At 49.4% G+C, this 27,228-nt stretch overlaps 1 protein-coding gene across 1 annotated transcript in view; it reads right to left on the reverse strand.

The window, feature by feature from the left end:
* The window catches only part of SMARCA5 (SWI/SNF related, matrix associated, actin dependent regulator of chromatin, subfamily a, member 5), a 44,739-nt gene extending 24,433 nt beyond the window's left edge, over positions 1-20,306 (reverse strand). Inside the window, exons 1-4 of the mRNA XM_006275639.4 lie at positions 19,951-20,306; positions 17,437-17,511; positions 7,176-7,342; positions 5,249-5,349 (exon numbers count right to left, since the gene is read on the reverse strand). Coding sequence (XP_006275701.2) covers positions 5,249-5,349; positions 7,176-7,342; positions 17,437-17,511; positions 19,951-20,103 — 496 coding nt within the window. The 5' untranslated portion in view covers positions 20,104-20,306. The remainder of the gene's footprint in view (positions 1-5,248; positions 5,350-7,175; positions 7,343-17,436; positions 17,512-19,950) is intronic.
* Positions 20,307-27,228: the final 6,922 nt, after the last annotated feature.

Genomic DNA, 27,228 nt, shown 5'->3' on the forward strand with positions numbered 1-27,228 from the left:
AAAAGATTATTAAAGAGGCCATTCTTAATGGACTGGCAAACGCCAACATCCTGAGGGATAGATAGCCAGCATGGGTTTGCTGCGGGTAGGTCTTGCTTGACCAATCTTATTTCCTTTTACGACCAGGTGACCTATCACCTAGACAAGGGAGAGAAGATTGACGTCATATATCTTGACTTCAAAAAAGCCTTTGATCTGGTATCCCATGATCACCTCTTGGCAAACCTGGCCAACTGAGGCCTCAGGTCCACCACGATCTGCTGGCTGGGGAATTGGCTCCGTGGTCAGACCCAGAGGGTTGTGGTTGACGGAAGTCAACTGTCATGGTGCCCTGTGACCGGTGGGGTCCCCCAAGGGTCTGTACTTGGACCCATATTGTTCAACATCTTCATTAATGATGTGGACACTGGAGTCAGAAGCAGACTGGCCAAGTTCACCAATGACACCAAACTCTGGGGTAAAGCATCCATGCCTGAGGACAGGAGGGTGATCCAGGCTGACCTTAACAGGCTCAGGAAATGGGCGGATGAGAACCTGATGGTGTTTAACACCGAAAAATGCAAGGTTCTCCACCTTGGGAGGAAAAACCTGCGGCATCCTTATAGGCTTGGAAGTGCTACACTGGTTAGCACTACAGATGAAAGGGGCTTGGGGGTCATGACTGACCACAAGATGAACATGAGCCTTCAATGTGATGCTGCGGCTAGTAAAGCGAGCAAAATGCTGGCTTGCATCCATAGATGCTTCTCAAGCAAATCCCAGGACAACATTCTCCCCTTGTACTCGGCCTTGGTGAGGCTGCAGCTGGAGTACTGCGTCCAGTTTTGGGCTCCACAATTCAAAAAGGATGTGGAGAAGCTTGAGAGAGTCCAGAGAAGAGCCACGCGCATGATCAGAGGTCAGGAAAACAGACCTTACAACAACAGGCTGAGAGCTATGGGACTCTTTAGCCTGGAAAAGTGCAGGCTCATGGGCGATCTGATGGCCACCTATAAGTTTATCAGGGGTGACCACCAGGATCTGGGGGAACGATTGTACACCAGAGCGCCCCAAGGGATAACAAGGTCTAGCAGTTATAAACTCCTACAAGACCGTTTCAGGCTGGACATAAGGAAGAACTTCACTGTCCGAGCTCCCAAGTTCTGGAATAGCCTGCCTCTGGAGGTGGCTCAAGCATCTACATTGAACGCCTTCAAGAGAAATATGGATGCTTATATCTTGCTGGGATCCTATGACCCCAGCTGACTTCCTGCCCCTGAGGCAAGGGGCTGGACTCGATGATCTTCCAAGGTCCCTTCCAGCCCTAACGTCTATGAAATCTATGAACTAAGGCCTGTTCTACACGTTCAAGTAAAGGTGCAATTGAATCTAATGCATGATCCACACGTGCATGGCAGGAGTTGCGATTTGGGGATTGCACATTAGATCAATTGCTTATTGCCCACGCAGCTACTGCCCAATCTTGGGCTACTCCCTGCACTGGCAAGCAGGCTCCCGCATTAAGGAGCTCCCTTTGCTGAGGAGGCTCCCAGCCCTGCAACCGTGGGGCTCTTGGCCCCATCTGTGCTTTACGCAACCATGACCGAGGCCCCACAACTGACAGGACTCCCGGTCCTGTCTGCACCTCATCAGTTGCAGGGGCTCTTGATCTGTTCCAAGCATGAGGGGCAGCTGAGGCCAAGAGTCCCATCAGTTGTGGGGTCTCTGGGTCCTGCCTGCACGAGATGCAGCTGGGACCAGGAGCCCAGTCAGTTGTGGGGCTCTTGGCCCCATCTGTGAGTGAGGCACAGTGGGGACTGGGAGCCCTGTGTGGGTGTGCATACACCCCCGAGTCTTCGAGATGATGGCAGCTGAAATCCCCAAGGCTCCGGTGTTTCACACTGGGCATGGTGCATCCCTGCAGCTGGGAGCCCAGTCAGCTGACAATGCCCCCAGCAGCAGGCAAGACCCTGCTACACGTGCAAATTAAAGGTCAATAGCAACAAACTTGTAAAGTTAATATGCATTTTGATGTCTAACTATATAGCTGGTTGGAGCTTTTTATTTTGTGATAGCTACTTTACACATGTAGCTGGTCTGAAGGTAACTGAGGAATGAACCAGTTAGCTGCACAGTACCTGTAACACCTAGATGGGGCCTAAATTACAGTTAAGTTTCACTGTGCTACCACCAGCAAAGCTACTGGTAGGTCTTATCAAATACTCAAAATACTCTGGAGGAATTATGAAGAAGACAGAAGAGTCCCATTTCTCTTCACCAAACAGAAAAAACAAGTTCTGCGTCTACTGTTCATAACAAGAGTTCCTAGTATTAAAATAAAGCAGAAATCCTACACTGTAGTGCAGAAACTGATTGTTCTCCATGATGAAACTAAATTCTCAATTTAAACAGAGGTATTTCCATCCAACTGCAAAGGTAAGATACTACACACATGATGCAGTGATTCTGAGTCTGTCAGACTAAAACAACAGCATCAACTGGAAAGCCCCATTCCTCCTTATGGATGCAAAACACAAACTAAAGAAAGGCAGTAAAACTACAAAGGCAGTGCAGACAGCCCCTACATAACTGCCTATGGAACAGTTGAGCCCAGGGTGGATCAGAAGTATGGAGAGAGGATTAACAAACTCCCAAAGAAGCACAGCTATAGCATTTGTAGCCATTACAGTAAGCTCAGAGTAGATGCCAGCATACAGCCACTCAGATGTCCTGTGCCTTGACTGTCTTCAAGGAAAATTCCTGCTCTCTCTAGAGCAACCGTGCAAAACATGTTTTTTACCTGAGCCTTTTTACCCCTACCTAAAAAACTCTGAAATTTAACAACAATATTAATGTTCATATTAATTATTTCATTGCTGAACATACTAGAAACAACCATAATTCTTAAACAGGTTTTAATTTCCATTTGTTGGACATGGCATTCCACAGAACTAGGGCTGCAAACAAAATTGCTACAGGGAATTTTTTCTGAGGGGTGGGGAAGAGCGTGCAGAATTGCAGCTTAATAATGACTTTCAGAAAGGAGTGGGAAGCTAAGGATGTTTCATTTTTAGGGGAAAGAGGACTATTTTTACTCTACTTTTCTTTAGAAATGTTCAATGAGAATGCAAGCAGGAAACTTCCATGCATCATTTTAGAAGTTTCCTTTAAAAAAAAAAGTCAAGGATTTTTGCAACTTTCTTACAAAAACACTGGAGAAATATTTGAGGTGGAATACTACCTGCCTTTGCAGCCTTCTGGTAATATTCATAGCTCTCCAGCAAACAGCACTGCAAAAGTACTGCTTAAAAATCATAAATTAAAAACCAAAGGGAAAAAAATTGGCTAGATTTTTGTGAAGCTTGCTTGACTACAAAAGCAAGGAGTAAAAGTAGAGCAGTTAACAAGGACCAGCTAGATGGTTTCAAGTTGGCAGAGTCAAATGGGATGCACACCCAGGGGTTCTGAAAAAATTGGCTGAAGTAATTTCAGAGCCATTGGCTATCCTCTTCAAGAGCTCACGGAGGTCAGGTAAGGTCCCAGATGACTGGAAAAGGGCAAATATAGGGTGCTGATAGACTTAGAAGAAAACAAAAACGGTGCTTTACAAGAAAAGGAATCACGTCAGTTTGACCCAGCTCACCCAGCATCTGTGTAGCTCAGGTGCTTCAGCAGGGCTTTTGCGTGCTTTTATATAATAGCTGATTTAATCAGGTGATCAGGAACAAACAGCACGGATTCACCAAGAGCAAGTCAGATCTGACAAACATGATTTCCTTCTATAATAAGATGACAGGTTTGGAAGATGTGGGAAGAGCAGTGGAGGCTTCTGACACCACATCCTACAATATTTTCATTTAAAATTTAAGGAAACACAGACTAGACAAAAGAATTGTATGATGGATATGAAACTGCTTGGAACAGTGTGCTCAAAAACTAGTCCTCAATGGCTTAATGTCTATTTGGGATGAGGTATAAAGTGGGGTCCTCCAAGGATATGTCCTAGGTCCAGTATTCATGTCTTCATCAACGATTTGGACAATGGAATAGAGTGCACACTTAGCAAATCTGTGAACAGCACTGAGTTAGTGGAGTTGCAGATAGTGTGGAGGGCAAGGCTAGAATCCAGAATGACCAGGATAGACTGGAAAAAGTCTGCAATAAGCCAGATGAAATTCAGTAAGAACAAGTGCAAAGTCCTGAGCTTGGGAGAGAATAATTGCATAGATAAATATAGACTGGGGAATGACTGTCTAGGCTGCAGTACTGCAGTGAAGGACCTGGGACATACAGTAGAGAATAACATGAATATGAGCCAACAACGTGCTCCAGTTGCAAAAAAGGCCAAAACCATTCTGGACTGTATCAACAGGAATGTCACTTGCAAATCAATCCTCTCTATTCAGCACTGGTGAAGCCTCACCTTGGAGTACTGCGTATCCATCCAAGAAGGGTGTGGACAGAACGGAAAAAGTCCAACATAGAGCAGAGATTACAAGCCTGGGAAGCAAGACTTATGAAGAAAGGCTGAAAGAACTAAGTCATTTATTACTTTAGAGAAAAGACTGAAGGCATGCAATAACAGTCTTTAAATACCCGAAGGGCAATAACAGAGGACAAAGATAGGCTTTCCCTGTGGCTATAAGGGACACGATTAGAAGCAATGGCCTCAAACTGCAGCAGAGGAAATTTAGGTTGAAGGAAGGTCAGAAGGAACTTTCTGACTATGGGCATTGTCAAGCCTTGGAACAGGCTACCTAGTGAAGTTACGCAATCTCCATCCTTGGAAATTTTTATAAGCAGGTTAGATGCACTTGGCTGGGATGATTTAGTCAGGGATGATTCTGCCTTGAGCAAGGGGCTGGACTAGTTGACCTTGCAAGGTCCCTTCCAGCTCCACTTCCCTATGTTTCTATAAGTACAGAAACATAAGAATAGTATTCTTCTCCCAAGGGCAGGAGGTAAAGGACCAAAATTATGAAGCAAGGCCTTCATGAAATGAGTCCAGGGACAATTTTTTTCCCAGCATCCAAGAAAGGAAAAATGCAACTGGATCTCTAAAAAGTCTTGGAACCTGCTGACAATTGCCCTCCCTCTTGCTAGTCATTTTAATCCTTTGGTAAGATAAGTATGATGACTTCTTGGAAGCATCTTGAAAAAAATTATTTTCCATAGGGAGGCTGAGATTAAGCTTCAGTTTATCTAGAATTTTGGGGCATATTAAACTATCAGGTAAAAAAAAAAAAGTGAGACTGAAACACAAACATACATGATGGAGATTCTTCAAATCGAGTGCATACATTAGTTGCCTTGGAACTTTCTGTCAATAGCTCCTCATCTTCTTCCTGCTCTGTTCTACGATGGCGATAACTGAAAGATAAAAAGTACAATATTAGAAATGGATTCAGAAGTCACTAGATTTCCAAAATAAAATCTAGATATAATTTCAGTATGAATGACAAACATTTACAAGAAACCCACAGACCAACATACATATCTGCACAGAACCAGCAATCACCCTAAACACACCAAAAAAGCTTGTGATATACAGCCAAGCCCTCAGATACCACCGCATTTGTACTGAAGAGAACACCCGGGATTGCCACCTCACCAATCTTAAAAAGGTTTTCACCCAACAAGGACACTCACCAAGAGAGGTAGATCACATGTTTGAAAGAGCCACCCAGATACCACGTGAAGAACTGCTACAGTACAGAAGAACACCCCCCCCCTAGGTCGGGGCACATTTCTCACAGGAGGGCCACTCTCTCCAATCTCTCAATCCTGATCCTCAAGGGAAACTTACACAACACTTCCCAGAGACAAGCCTATGAGCTCCATTTCATCAACCTCCTGGATACTAGAGATCATGGACTAAACATAGACACTGGATTTTTGATACATTATAATCTGTCTGGCAACTGACTCCCCAGCTTCTTTACTTTTCATTCCATCCAGAAAGAGCACACACCAATTGCTGAAACTTCCTTAGCCTGATGAAGGGTTTTTGAACCCGAAAGCTTGCTTAATAACTATTCTCCAACTATTTGGGTTGGTCTAACAAAAGATATCAAATTCACCCAAGGAACCTTGTCTGCCTATGTCCTTAGACCAACACGGCTACAACCTAAACCCCTGAAACATTTATAAGTAACTGTCCTGGATAAACTTGTAGACTTGTGTCCTGGATAAAACTGTCCTGGGTAAACTGTTATGCTGAACACAGCCACACTTCCTATTTCAAGCACATCTACTATTCAGTGTCCACATTTGTTGCTTTATAGCCTTTTAAATATTTTAACAATAAGCTGACAACTAAACTTTAAGTTGAATTTACCAGCTCAAGGCAAGCCTTCTCTTTCCTGTTACTCCCACAGATCCACTACGAGGTTAGGAAATGTTTGGAAAAACGCCATATATGAAGTCTACAAGTGGTAAGGATACCCATACAAACCTTCAAAAGAGTGGGAGATTCTATTTTGAAAAGTTAATTCATGCCTAGTAACACTTCAGCATTTCCACCAGGTTCTTTTAAGATCAACAAAAACATCCAACTTTATAGATCATCACTTCCAAAGGCAAAATTAAATCCGTTCATTTTGTGGTTCACCTACAAAAACTCAGCACACCTAATTCCCATAAACCAGGGGTTGACAACTTACAGTCAGCAGGCCAGATCTGACCCACGGAAACTTTGGATCCAGCCCATGGATACAGGGCTTTGGCAGCATTCAAAGAAAGGGGGTGCCATTCACAGGTGCTCTCCCCATGCCACCACAGAGACAAGCAACACTGGCTGGGTCCAGTGCCTGCCCATCTCCGAGGTAAGGTACCTGCCCATCCTGCAGCCAGAAAAAGTTGCCTACTTCTGCTGTAAATTATTTCACACCACTAGCCATTATTTTATTTCCCCCGCACACATGCCAATTCTTGCTTCATTCTCTAATTTTATGTCATAACAGTATTTTGGAATTACTCAGTTCATAGGACTACGAATAAACTTTAATTTATAAACAATGTATAATAAAAAATACACACTCCATTTTAAAGTCATAAGCACACACAAAACAGGGCTAGCTTCCAGAAAACAAAGAAAGTATTGATCTTCATCATTTAGCTTTTAAGGGAAGTTCCCAAACTTCAACAGAATACATAATCACATTGCAAATAAAACGAGTGCGAAAGCTATTACTCACTCGCCAACTGACAGTAGATTCTGTTTCTCATCCTTCTTTATTCGTGGACGGCCTGGTTTCATTTTCAAAGGTGAAGTTGGAGTTTTTTGAGCAGCAGGCTGAATGAAATGAGCAAATAACTCAGTCTGCTTCAGAAGATACTCAAATCTGTTTGCTCTGTCTGTTTGCTGTTGATGATAAGGAAAAAATAAGTCACTTGAGGAACAAGTGCACAATATTACAATATATTTATGTTTTTAAAAACTGCAACCTATAGTACAGATAGCTTAAAACAGGGGGTACTTAAACAGGTGCCAAGGGGTACATGCAGGCGGGTGGGGACAAAGCATTGCCACCCACCACTCCCCAGGAGCAGGGCCGAGGGGTCGGGGCTGCAAAGGCATCGACTCCCCTCTGTGGGCCACATGGGCACCGGCCAGAGGGCCACGGGGGACAAAGCTTGTGACAGCTATGGGAACCAACCACCACCCCGTGCCGCTGCCATGCATCGCTTTCCCGCGGCCAGTCACACATGCGGCTCCGCAGACTGCCAACAGGTGGCGTGATTGGCCAGGTGTGAGGCCTGTTGTCAGCAGCCCACAGAGCAGCATGTGTGACCGCCACCCACCGCCCCCACCCATTCCCAGCCGCCGCCACGCCCCCTATTTTGCATCCAGCTGCTACCACCAAGAGTACACTCCTTAAAGGGTTGAAAACCCCTAAACAATCCAGATTCAAATCCATATTCTTTCAAGCACATGAAAATATCAAGCATGTAGTCACATGACTGGCTGAATGTATTAAATATCACTGGACACGTCTACACATGCATTTGCTGCAGCACCACTTTACTCACAAGTAAATAACTTGTGAGTAAATGGTACCAGGCAGGCATCTACACATGCAGGGAAGTGGGCGCAGATTTGCTGCTAATCTCCTCCTGCTTCCCAGGGCCCTACAATGGCCCCTGCCACCACTGGGAAGAGCTCCAGGCTCTGGCTGCAGCTGCCAGCAGCCCTCTTGAAAAGGCAGCCCTGAAAGCTGCTCTCTGGCCAGCCACTTCACTGGCCAGGAGCAGCATGCGCAGCACAGGGACAGCATGAGGCAGCGTTCTAACCCTCACTGCCTCCATCTTCCCGCACCATGGCTGCTCCTGCCCCTGCCAGCGACAACCAGCAAACTGGCCTCCTGCTGGCTGCCGCACTGGTCCTGCAGACCCACTGCGCTGACATGGCTGTCTCACCCCTCTCAGCTCCCTGCAATGCAGCGACCACCTGCCAGGCCACTGCATGTTGTCCCAGGGCCGCTGCCATGCATGTGCTGCCTCGCACGACTGGCTCTGCAGTCTGCTAACAGGCCTTGCACTCAGGGGCAACGGTGGCCAGTGCTCCACCAGCGCAGGTGGCTCCCCCTATGGCAGGCAGTATCCAAGGCCAGCAGGGCCAGCGAGTGGTCTTGACCCTGCTGCAGGTAGCTCTGGCTCAGCGCCCAGGCAGGGGTCTGCTGCTGGATGGGGGGTGGCTGACAGGTCGGGGGGGCCAGGCATCAGGCAGCAAGAAGGCAACTGCCAGTGCCAGAACAGTGTCCAGCACCCTACGGTCGTCATCTGTGGCCTGCACTGCTTAGGCCAGGATGGCATTCTGTTCCTGCAGGGCCTCCACCCACTTGTGCTCCAGGGCCAGGAGCTGCGGCCAGAACTCGCTGTCTGCCCAGTCCCACGCCGCCTCACACCAGTCTAGCGCCTCCTTGCAGAACATCCTCCGCCCACCAGGCCCAAGGGTCTGCCAGCTGGTCCTCCAATGCAGTGACCAGGAGGTCCAGGAAAAGGGTCCTGTGCAGGGTCCTCCTCTGGCAGAGCCGGCGCATCTGCAGGGCCTTGACTGTGGCTATCCTAAGGCTGCATTCCAGCTGCCAGGTGCAGCCTCCCCTGCATGCAGCTGCAAGCCTGGTAAAGCCATGAAAAATAAGCTGTTTGTGTGAGTTTACAACTGTTCAGAGATAAGATGCTCTGTACCAGAGGCCCTGCACTGCCCAGGTGCCCAGGGACCATATTAAGTTGGGCAGGCAGGTCCAGGCCCACGTGGTCGCCGGTCAAGCCACCCATCCCCACTCACTCCCCTAGGGCTGGTGGGCCACTGGATGCTGGCTGCAGACAGCCTGCCTTCCCAGCCTCCTTCCCAGGGTAGGACAGGCCAAGCTGCTGGCAGCACCTGATGCCACATCTCCAGACCCCACCGCCCCATCCCATCTCCTCCTGCACGCCAACCACTCTGTTGTGCTGCCGCCTAACCCACAGCACCCAAGCTCGAGGGGGCACAGGGCTCCTGAATGACTGGGACAAGGAGCTGCCTGTGCCCCAGCCTTCCCTGCAGGGGTCTTCTCCAGATGTCCCAGGGCCAGCACCCCCACCCAAGAGTGCCCCAGCTGCACAACCCGAGTGGCATGCAAGGAGCTGTCTGCGCAGACCAAAGGGTGCTAGACTCACTACACCTTCCTGATGCTGATGGCCATGGTGCCCTGGCCGCATTGGGCACAGGGTCCTGAGCTACGACGGCACAGGAGGGCAAATCTGGGCTGCCCTGCAACCTCTGTGGCTGCCTGTATCTGTGCTACATGTCACTGCCCCTGAACTGCCGAGGAGGATATCACCGCTGGCATCAATGCAATCCTGGGCGTGCAAGGCCCACGCCCACATACTTGCAGGGACATTGGCTGCTCAATAAAGTCTTGCAGTCTCCCACTTCCCTGCATGCTGTGGGGAGAAACCCAGGGCTAGGGGAGTGCAGGAAGGCCAGGAGCCGGGGAGTACCCTCCCCACAATGTGGGCCTTACCACATGGCCAGGGCTGGCATGAATGGTGACTCTGCATGGTCCTGGCTGTCAGCAACGGCGTGCGACTCCGGGCAGTGTCCTCAGATGGCAAGGCATGGCACGACAGGTGGGTGCCCAGGTGGGGCCTCCTCCCCCGGGGGGAGAAGCTGACACTGCTGGCAACTGGTAGCTGGCCGCACCTCATGGCAGGGGCTGCAGATCTGGCGCAGCTGGCACTGGCCTGCGCTCCCCAAGCTGCTGGTAGAGCATGCATTTGGGGAACTTGGCAGGACGGACTGCTGGATGCTCAAGGGGCCTTCTCCTGGTGATGTATCACCATGGTGCCAGCCTGGGGAGGGGACTCAGGCAGGCTGCCCATGCTGCTGTAGGCAACACAAATGCAGCCCAGGTCCCAGAGCACAAGAATGTCCATCAGTTGTCATACAAACAACATGGACTTACAGGCACTCCCCAACTGACACTTGCAGTCAGTGATGGCCACCCACCGTGCCTGCAAGGCCTTCACCTTTATTCAACACTGTCATACCAACTGGTTGTGTCCACACTCCCGAATCCAGGCTGACAGCCCCTCATAGACATGGGCATTGGAGTGCCTGCCCCACTGGAAATGGCAATACACCTCTGCCTCACCCCACAGTACCACAAGGCCACCAGTCTCCTTCTGCAACCAGCTGGGGCCCCAGGTAGCTGGCACAGGTGTGGACATGGACCTCAGAAAGCACATGATCATTATGGATCCCACAACAGCTCTCTGAGCCGCTGCACAGCTGTCCCTGTGCTGCCAAACCTGAGCAGGTACCTGCAGCACCCAGCACAGAGGCCTGGCATGGGACTAGCAGCTGCACAGCAGAGGCAATGCCCCACAGCACCTGCAAGCTCAGAGCCAGCTGCTTGGAGTGGGCTGCAGGCAGGTGGATCGTGCCCCAGAAGCTGCCTGTAGCTGGGCCTGGGGGTTGGCAGGCCTGGCTGGAACTTGCAGCAGCCTGCAGACTTGTTAGCAACGCAGCACTACAGTGCCAGGCAGAGATGCCAGGGTGCAGGCAGGCTGGGACACCTGGCCTGCCGCCGGCCCAGTAGGACGCAGGGGCCTAGAGTGGCCTCAGGCTCCTTGCTGGTATGCCCCATAGCTCAAAATGCCTGCATGCTTTTAAAGGCCTGAGACAGAGGCTGCTATAGAGGCAAACCAGCCTTGGGGCAGGAGATGCTCCCAGCCCAGAGCCCTGGGGCTAGCCTGAGGCCAGCCTCCTAGTGACAGGGCTGACCTAGGAGCAAATTTGCTCCCAGGTTGCATCTACATGTGCATTACTGCTCATTAACTAATCATGTGTAAATTTCATATCTGCATTTGCAGGTATCAAATTTACTTGTGATTAGGGGTTTTTACTACACAGTAAACTACGCTATTGTGCAGTTAAGCATCTCATGCAGACATGCCCACTGTGTCCCAACAAGGCTAACTTATGTAAGTTTAGACCACAGCCAGTCACCCATCTAACCGAAACCTAACTTTGAGTCAGGGATCCTTAGATAAGTAGTTGTGTCTACTATACAGAGTGTATGGGAGGAAATATTACAGACTGTTGCACCCAATGTGTCTAAAGGTTTGTATTTCCTTTAAAACAGTCTACATGTGGAGCCGCACGTCTGTCTTCCAAAATCTGAACAAAGTGAGGACTAAGTCTGCAGGGCCGACAGGTTAAAAGCAATGCTACCTTTTCTTTAAGTAACAACTACAATAATAAGGCATCTGACATCTTAGTAGCTGCCACATCACAGCAGTTAGCAATTTATATAACAACAGGAAATCAGCTCACTTACTAAAAAGGAACGAAGTCCAGCCTATTAAAATAGCCACATTATCTCAATATGGCTCAAACTGCTCCAGAGAACCAGTTCTATCATATTATATATTAAGAGGGGGTCAGTATGGAGAGGTGCTTTATGCATGCAAAATGGACAAATAGTTAATCCTATACACACTGCTGCCTGAAACATTCTAGCTACACTGTTCACAAGAGTCAAATTTAATTGTGCCCCAACTGACTGACAACAGATGTGCTACAAACCCTAGAATAAATCTTCCTGCCTAGATAACATGGGCATTTTTTTAAAGTTATTTAGAAGGGCAACCATGATAACCGAAAGTCACAGATTATGCCTTTCCAAAGCTGACAGTACAGTTGCTGAAGAATAGTTTGGGACCTTAATCTATTCAGCTATTCAAATAAGAATACCTACCTCTTTGGCTTTAACTGATTGTTTAACTAGTTGAATGAAAACTCAAAGACACGAGAGAACCAGCTGCATTGCATTAATTCTGCGATTATAAAATTTTAAAGTTAATTAGAATTTTTTGTGACTTTGAATGCTGAAAGCATAAATTATAGTCAACATTTTCTGTGCACGACAAAAATATTAACTGCCTAACTATTCCTCAGATTAGCAAGTATCACCTCTTTATATAGATGGGGACAAGGACTAGTTATATATAAATATAACTCACTGCTTGAACATCGTCAACAAACCTAAGCCTCTTGTGTAGGTAACTAATCAGAATGGTGTTTGTTTCAGACTTGTGAAGACAACTAGAGTACCACTGAAGCCCATTGCTTTACCAGGAAGCAGCAGAACATAAAGACCAGTTAATTTTTAAGGCTGGTGATTCAAATTCATAGACATCAGTGAACTGACAAGATTCACATCAGGTTCACTCTTCCCCAAATGTAAAGCTAGCATATAGTCACTTTCAAAATTAGTAGGAACAATAAATAGGAAAGAAAACACGGTGGGTAGAAAGGAGGACCCCATCCCTTATCCACAATACCCAGTAGAAGATAAGTTGCTTTTCCTGTCCAGCCACTAGGACCAGTGTTTCTCAACCCAGGAGTTGCAAAAGTATATGAAAGGGTCATGAACAAATTTTAAAAAATGGATCAACAAATCATAAAAATGGATTCTCCTTTAAAGGAAAAAAATGTGGCAAATCATGAAGGGGCTACTTGCGGCTGGGAGGAGCAAGAGGACAGTGATCAGCAGGGATCACACTTGCAAGCACAAACACTGTCATCCACCCCAGCAGGTAAGCGGGGGGGGGAGGGGGACACGGGGCGCACGGCAGCAGATCAAGAACAGGGGAAGGGTGGGGGGAGCGTGCCCCTGTGCCCGCTCCCAGGAGCAGGGCCAGGAGCTGAGGGCAGGGGTGTCCCTCTGCAGGTTGCACACACAGCAGCCAGCCTGATGGGGGAGTTTGCACACAGTGGCCACCACCACAACTCTGCCACTGTGCCTTGCACTGCCTTCCCGTGGCTGGCTATATGGCTTTGTGGGCGAAGCAATGTGGCCACGGAGGCAGCCACCACGTGCAAGCTGCACATGTGCTGCCTGGCCAGCAGGGGAGGGAGCAGGAGGCTCAAGTGCACTGTCACTTGTGCCCCGTAACCAGCTGAATGGCTCCATGGGCACAGCTCCATGGCAGTGCAGGGTGGTGGCTGTGGCAGCTGCATGCCAGCTGGGGCATGGGAGCAGGGGGAGCTCACATATGGCGGTCACCATCATGGCTGCTTGCCTGTGGAGCCGTGCCCACAGAGCTGTGCGGCCGGCCGTGGGACAAGAGTGGCAGTGTAGTGGCAGCCATGGCTGCTACACGCCAGCCCCCCTATCCATGGGCACGGCTCCTTAGACGAGCGGTAGCAGCAGCATGGGATGGTGGTGGTGGCGGCTGCATACTGCCTAACTGGTCGACAGGGGCAGGGAGGTTTCACATACAGTAGCCACCACCACGTCGCACCACCACTGCCGCTTGTCTTCAGAGCTATGCCCATGGACGGTGGGGCTCACACACAGCAGCTGCCACCACACCACTGCTTGTGCCCCACGGCCAGCTGCACAGTTCCACAGGCAAATAACAGCAGTGGCAACTATGGTGTATGAGCCCTCCCCCACCCAGCACATAGCCACTGCAGCCATCATCTCACACCGCCGCAGAGCCATGCCCACGGAGCTGTGCGGATGGCTGTGGCGCACAAATGGCGGTGCAGTGGCAGCCACCACTGGTGAGCCTCCCCGCCAACCACGCAGTACACGTGTGGCCCATATGCGGCAGCTGCCACCACACCCCGCTTACCCGCAAAGCCGTGCGGCCAGCCGCAGGAAGGCACTGTTGGGTACAGTGGAGGCTGCCATGCGCAAACCCCCAGGTAGGCCTGCACGTGTGCGGTCCACAGAGGGGCACCCCTGCTCTCACACCCTGGCCCTGCTTCTGGGAGCATGCTGAGGTGAGGGGCACCCCAGCCACCCCGCCCTATAACCCCCAAGCTCCACAGGCTAAAGGGGAGCCTGAGTCTGAGCCCAGCCTTGCATGACTCAAAGGCTGAGGCCCCGCCTGCAAGAGCTCTTTGCAAAAGTGGAGAATCCATGGATTTCTCTGCTAAAAAGGGAAATCTGTGTTTTCTCCAATAAAGCAGGGAATCTGTGGTTTTCTGTTTTTCTGTGGGAAACGGAAAACCCAGATCACTGGTGACTGGGGGGGGGGGCGGCCATGTGCACGGTGCATGCACATGGCAACTGGGCAGCATGGAGAGTAGCTCCCACAGCTAAGTCTAGGAGAAGCATAGAAGAAATGTCAGGGAGGTGGGGGAGAGGGGCACAGGCAACACTTTCTGCCACCCTACCTCCTCTCTGGGAAAGAGCCGTGGCCTGAGGGGAACAGTGGGAACAACTGGGTCATGGTGGCAGGGTAGAACCACAGCCTGGAGCATGAGCAGCTAGCAGCAAGAGAAAGTGAGGGCAGCGCAGGCCCCACCCCTGTCCGTTACTTCACATGCTAATGGCAACATAACTGGTGTGGGGATTCTGGTGGCAGTGGCAGCAACAAGTCTCACCACCCTGTTCTGCCTTCCCATGCCCAGTCCCGCCTGCTGGGCCACAGGAGGTGGCTCCTGCCTGTGCCAGTCCAGCCAGGCTGCAGCCATGTGTCTGCTGTGGGTCCACACACTACAGGCTGGAAGTGAGGGGCACCAGCAGGGCCAGGGAGCTGTTTTCTACTTAAACTATTTACTGGCAATCCCATCTAGGTCAGGACTGGCTATCAATGTTTACAAATGGGTCCTGGTACAAAAAGACTGAGAACCACTGCATTAGACCACCTTAAAATTGCTGATACCAGGTTATGACCAGGTTACAAAACACCTGGACATAGGAGTAGGGGTTGACATCATTTACTTAGACTTCAGGAAGGCCTTCTATACAGTATCCCACACCATACTGGTGAACAAGTTAAGAGGCTGTGACTTGGATGACTACACGGTCCGGTGGGTGGCGAATTGGCTAGAGGGTCGTACCCAGAGAGTCATAGCGGATGGGTCGGTATCGACCTGGAAGGGTGTGGGCAGTGGGGTCCCGCAGGGCTCGGTCCTTGGACCGATACTCTTCAATGTCTTCATCAGCAACTTGGACGAGGGAGTGAAGTGTACTCTGTCCAAGTTTGCAGATGATACAAAACTGTGGGGAGAAGTGGACACACCAGAGGGCAGGGAACAACTACAGGCAGACCTGGGCAGGTTGGACAAATGGGCAGAAAACAACAGAATGCGATTTAACAAGGAGAAATGCAAAGTGCTGCACCTAGGGAGGAAAAATGTCCAGCATACCTACTGCCTAGGAAATGACCTGCTTGGTGGCACGGAAGCGGAAAGGGGTCTTGGAGTCCTAGTGGACTCCAAGATGAACATGAGTCGGCAGTGTGACGAAGCCATCAGAAAAGCTAATGGCACTTTATCGTGCATCAGCAGATGCATGACAAACAGAACCAAGGAGGTGATAATTCCCCTCTATCAGGTGCTGGTCAGACCACAGTTGGAATACTACATGCAATTTTGGGCGCTGCACTTCAAGAGGGATGTGGATAACCTGGAGAGGGTCCAGAGAAGGGCCACTCGTATGGTTAAGGGCTTGCAGGCCAAGCCCTATGAGGAAAGACTAGGGCACCTGGACCTCTTCAGCTTCCGCAAGAGAAGGTTGAGAGGTAACCTTGTAGCTGCCTATAAGTTCATCACAGGAGCACAGAAGGGAATTGGTGAGGCTTTACTCACCAAGGCGCCCCTGGGGGTTACAAGAAATAATGGCCACAAGCTAACAGAGAGCAGATTTAGACTAGACATTAGGAAGAACTTCTTCCCAGTTCGAGTGGCCAAAGTCTGGAATGGGCTCCCAAGGGAGGTGGTGCTCTCCCCTACCCTGGGGATCTTCAAGAGGAGGTTAGATAGGCATCTAGCTGGGGTCATCTAAACCCAGCACTCTTTCCTGCCTATGCAGGGGGTGGACTCAATGATCTATTGAGGTCCCTTCCAACCCTAACATCTATGAATCTAGGATACCTCATAGCCAGAGCATGACTAAACGTTATTCACTAAACTAATAACAATCCTTCTACAGCTTATGCAGACAAGAAAGAAGAACAAGGCTTCCCATTTGAGTTGCTGCTAGAACTCGCATCAATTCTATTACCTTTTGGTGTCTGGTACATTTTGCAAGCCCTGGGGTTAAATTGCTAGCCCATCACAACTTGGGAATCAGTGACAGCAATGATTATAAACTCACTTTCCTGCCTCCTGGTTTTGTATTTAGTCCTCTGAAATCATGCCACTTCAGGAGAACAAGGCAAATACAAAGGACTTTAACCACCTACATAGGTAGAGCCTTTATCAAACAGCTTCTCCCCATCTTTCCTCCCAATAGAAGTAATCTGCATTTAACATGTAAAATGACTGCTTTGGTACTTCAAATACAGGACAAGCAAACTTTTCTTCACTCAGAAAAATGAAGGATGTGGTTATCCGACTTCAATTTATCCCACATACCAAAAAGATCCCATTAATTTTATGGGCTTTTAATTTAAGATACTATACTAATAAACTCTACATTAAGTCAGTTGGAACTTTCTAATTTAGAGGATGTGTATCTATTTTCTTACTCTCAGGGGTCTCTAATCCCCTAGAAACCTTTTCCCTGGAGACCTTGGCACAGTTTCTGAATCAGGTAGAAGGTAACATATTAAATACCTCCTCCTAGCTAGAGTTGGATTTTTCACTACTACTGCACTTTCAACATTAGAACAAATGCTGTGCGCTCAGAACTTGACTCTTCCCATATACATGAAATCCCAGAAATCCTAAAACTACTTTTCACTTTACTAAATATTGTAGAAGCTTCTAGGATTTCTACCCACATATGACACTGCCAAGAAAAAGAACTGGCAAACGATGAAGTACAAAATGTGACAGGGAAAGAACCTGGTAATCTCATTTTCTCCCAGAAATACCTGGTCAAAGTGCCAGGAATCAAGTGAAAGGGCCTCAAAGTGCAGATCAGTAACATTTTTTTTTTCATTTTAAGTAACTGCATCACTACTGGCCACCAGTAACATACTGTATACATATCCAAAGTTACATACCATTTTCTCTTCATATGTGGGATCCAATTCTTGAATTTCTTTCTGTTTTCCTGGCGATGCATCATCAAAAGTTTCCTAAAAGGGGGAAGAGGCAAATTAAAGTTGTAACTTTGTGAAAAAAATGACTCAGCCTTATTCAGAAATTATTTTCTGCACACATTTTCTACCCGTAGTGGATGACTTCTCTCTTTCAAATCTTGACACATTAAAAGATTTACTTACCCAGGTTGTAGATTTTTAATATTCAGTTTACTCCTAAGGGCAGGGTGACAGGTTTGAAAAACATAGCTGTTTGGTTTTTTGTACCAAACCAATTTTGGTAGAGATGATGACTAGATTGTTTTTCTACTGACAAATTCTATCTATATATTAATTTGCTTTCTACTCCCCTTTATCCTTTAGAAGGATCCTTTTCTTTGATTACCCAGTCAAACTGGGATTTATTTGGTCCTTACTCCGCATCAGTAACCACCTTTCAACTCTACTATCAATATCACATTTTTACTTCTTTACCAAGCATTTATAAACTTCACTCTGCTTTGGATCCTCACACCAGAAACAATATGTGCTGTAACATTACAGGCAAAGTCCTGCTCTAGACTATTTGTGCTGAAGCTGCATCTTACTCTTTTTTTCAGGGTAGTCTGTAAAGAGAGTAAATAGAAACTCTCCAGGTGTCTCATCACCCATCTGTTTAGGTGACCCACATGAAAAGTTAGCTGAATTAATTCCCTGACAGCAGCTGGGAGCAGAAAAGATATGCTAAAACAAAGGAGAACACATGCAAAAACAATTAACAAGGAAAAAAACCCCGAATAGAATAGACAAAAAAAACCAGAGAGAGAGCGAGAAAGCATGGTCACTGTGTGAAAGGACAAAGCACAAGAGCATACCCAAATATGAAAGGTGCAGTTCCAGTTTAGAAATCAGTGCATTAACACAGTGGTCCTCAGTCCCTTTAGCCCTGCTAGAGCATCCTGCCTATCCAGACTGGACTGATCTGATACGCGACAACCTTGCTTAACAGTGAGAAGGACTGCAGGGCTGTGGCCCTTGTTTACGAGTTCAACTTACCATGAAATATCTTTCACAAAAAAATGCTTATTAAAAGAATAACACCACTTGTTAAAGGGCCAGCAGAGCCTGTAAAGTCCCTGGCAATAAGATTTGGAAAACAGAAGAGCATGGTAATTATCCGAGCACTTTTTTACCAAGATTACAATTTAAATCATTCTTGAATCTCCTTGCAAATAAGTCAAGTGGACTCTTCTTTAGGAATGTAGATTTCTTTCCATTAATATTTGGCAGAACTCTCTCTTGAATACAAAGGACAGATAATGATTGTCAAATGCATATTGCTCCATTTCAGTGCATAATGGCATGTTTCTCAATCCCCTACCTAATTATGGCATATTTCTCAATCTCCTAAAAGTACTGCTACTGGAGGGAGATTTCATCACTGTGTCTCTCTGTGTCCTACATGCACATCAACAGTTTAGTGTTCACAAGCGGTCTGTGCACTGCTACCATCACAGGAGTTACACTGGCAACGATGGCGTATGAGTGATGCAATAGCTGTGATAGTCCACAAAGCGTGTCCTACACTCAAGAGCTTGTCTACCTTGATCCCAGCTATGTAGTTGGTCCAATTAAGGCCACCATCCTCAGAAATCCTACCACCAACAAGGAAGGAAGATCAGAAGTGTCAGCACAAACAAAGCCCCAGCTGCTCTCATCTCTCTTGCATTTCCTGCCACTTTCATTAACTAGCTCAAAAGGCTACCTCTGGGTGACAGCATGCAAGCAAAGAGGCTAACGCTTCAGAAAGAACGCCTTTTTAGTTGAGGCGACAGTCAACGGTCCAGCTAGAGAAAGAGAGCAGCACATTTACAGCTACGATCAGCACACTGGGTGGGGAACAAAAGGAGGCAACAAAAATCGGTACTGAGGCCAACGCAGCACACTGCTTCCACTGGAAGACAGGACCCTAAGTCTTCAAAGGACTCCAAAGCACCACCCATCACACACAAGAAGACATGGACCTCTTCTCCGGTGGCCCTTTGCCTCCCCCCCCCAGCTTTCACTCCTCTAAAGAAGCTTTAAAGATAAACAAATAAAGCTGTCCAAGCCAGTCCTCTGAAGCCGGCTGGGCAGACTCAGGCGTTAGAAGCAGGATGGACTCATTTCCCCAAATCGCGAGCCACAACCCCGGCTGAGCCAGGCTGACGCTCCCGGCGAAGAGCTCGGGGACGCGGGTCCCGGGCGGCTGCCCCCGCTGTGGGGGGGGGGGCTCCCAGGGCGGCAGGACACAGCTGCAAGGGAGCAAAGCTCCAGCCCCGCCGCTTCCACGTGCTCGCCGCCTGCCAGTCCGCCGGGGCTGCCCTGCCCCCGGCCAGCCCCCCGCGCCCACCCCCGGCTCCGCTCGCACACGCGGCCGCGGCCCAGGCGCCTCCTCCCGCTCTATTGTCTGCGCCCCACGCGGCGTCGGGCCGGGCCGGGGGTGCCCTCCCTCACCTCCATGTCGGCGACGCCAACGGCCGCCCCCGCGCTGAGGGGAGCGGCCCCCACCACCACTGCCTCGCCGCTGGCCGGAGCCGGAGCTGGAGCCGCGGCAGGAGGCAGGCTCTCGTCCTTGGGCGGCGGCGGCTCGTGCTGCCCGGCGGACATGATGCCGACGCGGGGGAGGGCGCTTCCCGGCCGGCCGCGTGGGGTGAGGGAGGGAGGGAAGGGGAACAGTGTCCGCCGCCGCTCAGACCCCGCGCGCTGCCCCCGTCCCGGCTCGCTCCGGACCCGCGCCCACCAACCAGCACCCGAGCCGGCTCCCAGCTCTCGCGAGAACTGGCGCGGGGGCAGGGAAAAGAAGCTCCCACAGCTCTTCCCGGAGGGCCGGGGCAGAAGCCGAGTGCGCCTGCGCGCTGAGCGCTTCCCGGTTGGCTATGGGCTGGGAAGACGCGTGAGCTGGCAGGGCCAGGCGCGAGGAAAGGGGCGGGGCGAGCTGGAACGTTAAACTGCCGCGTCACTCTGGCTCCGCCCCGCCTCGCCTGGGAAAGCACGTTTATCACGCGTGGGGCAACCGGGAACTGAAGTGTTCGAACCGGCTTGACGTCACCGGTGGTGGCAAGGCTCGAACTCTTGGTCCCGGGAGCTCAGCTGGTCTGGAGCGCGCTGCTTCAGGTACCGAGGATCGCCGCGGCGGGAGCAGCACGAGCTACCCAACAGCTGCAGCTGCTGCTACTGGCAGACGCACACTGTGCTGTTAAACTCCAGTTGCTGCCCCGCCCCTCCATCCCATCCCCTGGTAGAATTAGCAAAGGGGGGGCGGGGGTAAAAAAAAAAAAGGAATTAGCAAATGAGCAATTAGCAAACTGGAAAGGCTTGGGACCTGAGGAGGAGGAATCGCCGCGGTCAACTCAGGACCCCCTCCCCCTCAACAAGTAAAACAACACATTGCCTTAATAGATTAAAAAGAACAACACAAAAGAATAACACAGCCCACCCATAATGACAAGATTGTAACAAAACAATAACAATTATAATATTTTGAGATTATAACGTATTAAATATTAAATACTGCTTTAATATTAAAAATATATTTAAATAAATATATAATACCTCATATAGGTGCACTGTGATTCTATAATATATAATATGATATTAAAGTATATATAATATTTTCATATAATATTTGGTGAGTCGTGTTGTTTGATTGTCAAATCAAGAGGACTAGAAATGGAAAACAGATGAGGTTAAGAGTCTCTGATATGAAGAGGCTTCAAGAGCCAGGGCTTAGAGAAAAATACGGAAAGCTGTGATTGTCAGGAGCCAGGCTTAAAAGAGATTAACACAGCCAAGAAGATCCAGAAAGGCACTGAAGTGCCAGAATCCTCTTTGAGCAACATTGACTTCCCAGTGAAGTCAACAGGCACCTAAATACTTTTTTTTTGATCTAGCTTCTCAGGCACATCCAGATGAGCGCACACCCATCTCCAGCACCACACACTGTGTGCACTGCACATGCAGGCATTCCCCACACAGCCAATTTGCGGCATAGGAGGGCTTTTTGACACTTGGAGATCCTTGTGTCAAAAAAACTTTGTGGGACCCAGCCTAAAAAAAGTAGGGTGGCATATGTGGTGGCAACATGGGGTGCCCAAAACCAGAGCCTGGCCAGCCAGAGCCACACTCCGGCTGCCAGCCAGGCTCCGTGCTGCTGGATTGCTGTGGCTGCAGCCCCCGGAGGCCTCCCAAGACCCCAGGTACAGCTGCTGGGGCCAGCTCAGATGCTGGCCCCCGTTGCGCTCACAAACCAGATTTCGAGCCTAGTGCTTTAAGAACTGACACAACACTTGGTTGATTAATAGCAGAAAGGCTTGCTTGAATAACTACAAACAAGCTATAAAACTGAATGACAGAAAAAGACTCTTTCTTAATATTCAGTACATGAACTATTACAGTCCTTGTACTATTTTAGCTGCAAGAGACTTTTACCCAAGCAGGCAGGAAGCGGTTCTTATCCTTACAGTTTTCACAGAGCTTGGGTCCTTCATTTGTGGACTGGGTGCAGGATGGCTTCTTATAGATTTCATAGACATTAGGGCTGGAAGGGACCTCGGAAGATCATCGAGTCCAGCCTCCTGCCCCAGGGACAGGAAGTCAGCTGGGGTCATAGGATCTCAGCAAGATAAACATCCACATTTCTCTTGAAGGCATTCAGAGTAGGTGCTTGAACCACCTCCGATGGCAGGCTGTTCCAGACCTTGGGGGCTCAAACAGTAAAAAAAATTCTTCCTTATGTCCAGCCTGAAACAGTCCTGCAGGAGTTTATAACCGTTAGACCTTGTCATCCCTTGGGGTGCTCTGGTGAACAAACCTTCCCCCAGATCCTGGTGGACACTCCTTATAAACTTATAGGTGACCATCAGATCGCCCCTGAGCCTGCACTTTTCCAGGCTGAAGAGTCCCATAGCTCTCAGCCTGTCATTGTAAGGTCTGTTTTCCTGACCTTTGATCATGTGCGTGGCCCTCCTCCAGACTCTCTCAAGCTTCTCCACATCCTTTTTGAATTGTGGAGCCCAAAACTGAACGCAGTATTCTAGCTGCGGCCTCATTCTTGATCTTCCCTGGACTGCACACCTTGCTGGCAGTTCTGTCTTTCTTTTTATACTGTTTTAATTGTATAGCTTCTAAGCATTTTTCTTTGATGGTTGGTCAATTAAAGACCAAACAAAACGGGGAGGAAAAGGGGGAACAATCACATTACAATTATTAAATTGCCTGGCTCCTGTTTTTGGATTTGTCCAGGTGTGAAGACTTGTGTTTCTTGCAGCTACTGACTAGCTCATCAGTTAAATGTGATGGGTCCTGAATAGCTAAACAGGATACCTAGAGGCATTGCTTACCGGATCTGTCTTTGGGTATTTGTTTAACAATGGGACAAATTTGCAATAGCTTGTACTGGTGGTTATGGTCTATTTACAAAACTCCAGACAGACATTGAACAATTGAGACTTTTGTAACACCTTAGATATTGAATGCATGTTTTGAGAAATATGAGCATGTGTTTATGCATTTTTTTTTGTCACATACAGGACACCTTTCCTGTATTCAGTGCACCTTTTACAGGTTTTGCTTGAAATGTATATTTAATCTTCTTTAGTTGCTAGTTCAATTGAAATGTATATGTAGTTTCCTTGCCTTCTCTAGCTCAGCCTCTCTCTCATAGCTTGGATATATACATGTGATGAGTGTGTCAGGTCTCTGCCAAAAATTTTCCTTTTAGAGGAACCATCACGCTTATTTATAGGCTCGGTTGTGGTAGAAGGTTGAGGACTATTAGCATGACTGCGATCATCTTATGGCATGGGTCTAGTATTGGGTACCGCAAGCTCCACTTTCTTTATGCCTAATGCGTTGCAGCCATTAGCGGAGTTTGATTTTCGTTGTGGCAGACTTGTTACTACAACCCAGTCTTGCCTCAGCCACTGTCTTGCATTTTTAAATTTCACAGCCATCAGCCCCAGCCTCCCCTACCCCACCTGGGGCAGCATGCTGCGTGCCAGAGTGCATATGCATGGGTGTTCCCTGGGGACAAGCAGCAGCAGCACATATTGTCCAACTAACCCAGGATTCTGTCTCCAACAACACCATGCTTTAAGACAGTGGTGCTCAATCTTTTTCGCTGGTGAGCCGGATGGGCAGTAACCAGTCTGTCTGCAGCCCAGACCCAGCAGGTTGTCCTGATCCAGCATCGAGAGAAAAAGCAGCAGGAGCCTGGGCCTGATCCAGCCATTAGAGGGTAAGGTAGAGTGGCCTGACCCTGATCCAGCCATACATGTGTGATAGGATCTGTTGTGCCATCCACATAATCACACCTCCTGCCATGCCACACATGCAAGGCAGCAGGCATGATTGTGGGACCCAGCATCAGATCCAATTACGCCTTACGTCAGTTCAGTGGGAGCCCCATGAGCTGCTGCAGCTGGGAGTCCCACAACTGATGGAGCCCACAGCTAAGGAAGTAATTGTGAGATCCAGCAGCAGGACTCGTAGGGTGCTCCCCCCAGCTATGACCAGTGCCAGGCCCCAGATTCTGGCCCGTGTTTCAATTGGAGCCCTGGCAGTCTCTCTGAAGATGGGCGAGTTGGTCTGACCAAATGTGTTGGGTTTTTTTTAAATTTTGGGGCAGCTGAGACCATTCAGGCCCTAGCAAAAAAAAAAAAAGCCAGCAGCCCGCAGAGCCAACCTGAGCAGGGTGCGGGGACCAGGGCAAATCAGCCCATGTGGGGCCCTGCCCCTGCTCTGATCCCACGTGCTTCGGACCCAAAGAAGCTGTCGCCACCATCAACAGCAGCGTCATCAGCAGCGGGGGGTAGTGAGCAGCTGGAAGTGAAGCCAGCAGTGGCAGCAGTGTGGAGTCACCACCGCCACTCTGCCCAGCTCCACGGGGCCCAGGGTGGTCATCCTGATTCCCCCCTCCCCCCCGCGTAGGGATGGCCCTTGCAGCCCGGCAGGTTTGTATAGCATCTCTGAGGCTGAACATGAGTCTGGCAGGTAAAAGTGGGGCCATTTTTGGCTGCTTGTGGCCCCTTTTTTGTTGGATACAGGGCCCTCTCACCAGTTCTGAATTTTTATTTTTTTTTGTGGGTTTTGTGTATAGGTTGGCATGGGGCTATTTTGCCCTTCAGGCTGGAGGCAGGAAGTGTTGCAGGCCTGTCCCATGGCTCAGGGCAATGGGTTCTGAACTGTCATGCAAAAAGTTGCATCGGTGGGGGCCCTTCCTTGGTGTCTGGCACAATTGCAGGGGAATGGGGCCAGGCCTTGGGCACTGCTCTATGCCCCAGGCACAGTTTGCAAAGACGCATCCTCACTGACATTCACAATGCTCAGAATCAAGCATGAGCAGGAATGCAGGACTCAGCATGCCCAGCCCTTTAACTTTTCATCCTGGAGCCCTACCTTGGGTCTGATGGGCTCAGGAACTATGCTATGGACTGGAAGAAGAGCTTCCACTCAGAACCTCCATTAAAGTTAATTTAATCATGGTAATAAGCATTTATAACACGTTACTTATACATTTACAATTTCTGGCCTGGGCACCCACAACATGGCCATCTGTGTCCTGTGACTGCACCCCAAAGCCTGACCACTGGTGGGCTCAAGATCCAGTCTGAGTTATGCTTACATTGGGGCAGGTGGGGAAAAAAGCCTTGACCCCATGAGAAGGCGCACCTCTGCCCAGCCAGAACTGGCCATGAGCAGCCCTGTACTCACAGCCTTTCCCCTCCCAAGTAGAATATTCATCCCTGCACACATGGAGCAGCTTGGCAGGGCAGGCTTCTGTTCCTGTCTCTATGTGGGTTGGATGTTGGGCATCTCAGCCCCTCCCCTTCTCCACAGGAAAAGAGAACAGACAAACTTCTTCAAAGGCCAACAAATCAAGACAGGTTTTGAACTCAGGCTGACAAGGGCAGCACATTAACCAATAAGATACAGGAGGAAGCTTTGCTAGCTACTTCATACTCCTCTCCTCAGTGGCTGGCAGCCTTGCCAGGGAATGGGGCTCTGCTCTGTGTCTCAGCCACAGCGTGTTTTGTGCTGAGAACATAATTCATGACCTAATATACCTGGCCCCTCAACTTTCCAACCTGAAGCCCTGCCACCTTCTGTTAAGGTTAAGTCAACCATGGTAATAAGCCTAAATAACACCTTAATTACATATTTCCTGTTTGAGGCCTGAGCATCCATGACATAGCCAGCCAACCCCTGCAACTTTGCACCTTAGAGCCTTGCCACTGGTCCAGTAGGCTCAGGAGCCCACCCGAGCTACGTTTGCATAGGGGTGGACTGATGGGTGGGGGAAAGAAGCTTTGGCCCTTTGAGAATGGGTGCTTCTGCCCAGCCAGAACAGGCTGTGGGTAGCCCTGCACTCAGGGCCTTTCCCCTCATGAGTACAAAACGCATCCCAACACACATGGAGCAGCTTGGCTGGGCAGCCTTCTGCCTCAGCCTCCTTTCGTGGTATGGACAGAATGGGTCTTGACCACTCCCCACTGATGTTCCCAATGCTCATAATGAAGCATGAGCCAGAATGCATGACCTGGCATGCAAAGCCCTTCTACCTTCATCCCTAAAGCCTTGCCATGGGTCAGATGGACTCAGAACCTATGCTACAAAATGTGGAAATTTGGTCATATTCTAGGGAGGAGTACAGGCAACCCCCGCTTAACGCGGTTTCGCTTACCGCGGTTTCGTTATAGCACTCATTTAAAATATGTACCTGGTTTCACTTAGCACACAGAGCATATCATTATAATGCTCAGCACGGGGCTGGGGAGAAGCAGCAACAGCAGTGGTGGTGAGCGACAGCCAGCAGGGGCCCAGGGTGGGGCAGCAGGAGAGCGGGGTTTGCTCCTGTACATAGTGCTGGAATTGGCGGGGAGGAGTGGGGGTGGTGAGAAGGGGGACACATGACCGTGGAGCCTGGGCTGGTGCCCAGGACTAAGGCAGCAGGCAGACAGGTGGGGAAGAGTGGTGGTGGCAGCAAGAATGGGCAGGGAACATGAGTGTGGGGTCCGGGCTGGCAGGGTGGCAGGAGCGCAGGGCCCGGGGTGGCAGGACACGTGCACGTTGTCCCCCGCCCCAGGTCGCAGCGGAGCCGAGCCTGCGGAGCTCCCCCAGCCCCCGGGCTGCAGTCCCCCTGCCCCCAGGCTGCAGCCCCCCTGCCCCCAGGCTGCAGCCCGTGTCCTGTTCCAGTCATGCACTCACCTGCGGGGCATAGACACCGTCCTGAGCCTGCAGCAATCCAGCGGTGGCGGTGGGGCCCAGGGCAGGGCAGGGCAGCAGGAGCATGGGGTCTGGGCCAGCAGGATGTGTGGAATCAATTATATTTATTTACATTAAATCCTATGGAGAAATGGGTTTCACTTAATGCTGTTTCGCTTAGTGCTCCATTTTTCTGGAACCAATTAAGAGCGCTAAGTGGGGGTTGCCTGTAAAGGGTGTTGCATGGGTGTGCAGGCAGGGGAAAAAAAAAAAAAAAATCGGGAAAGCCAAGGGATGATGAGAGATGTAACTGGCAAGAGTTCTAAAAGGCACTAATAAAAGTGATTCTACAAGCATGTTAGAAGTGTAGGTCCCATACTATATGCAGAAGGCAATCAAGTCACAGATGATGCATAAAGGCTGTAATATTTAATACCTTTTTGCTTCAGCCTTCATGAATCAAGTCATGCTAATTGCAGTTGGCATCACCTCATTGCCCCTCCTTCCACCCCACACAACAACTCACTAAAG

This window comes from Alligator mississippiensis, chromosome 2 (assembly GCF_030867095.1).
Source record: "Alligator mississippiensis isolate rAllMis1 chromosome 2, rAllMis1, whole genome shotgun sequence".
In the NCBI taxonomy this organism is placed as follows: Eukaryota; Metazoa; Chordata; order Crocodylia; family Alligatoridae; genus Alligator; species Alligator mississippiensis.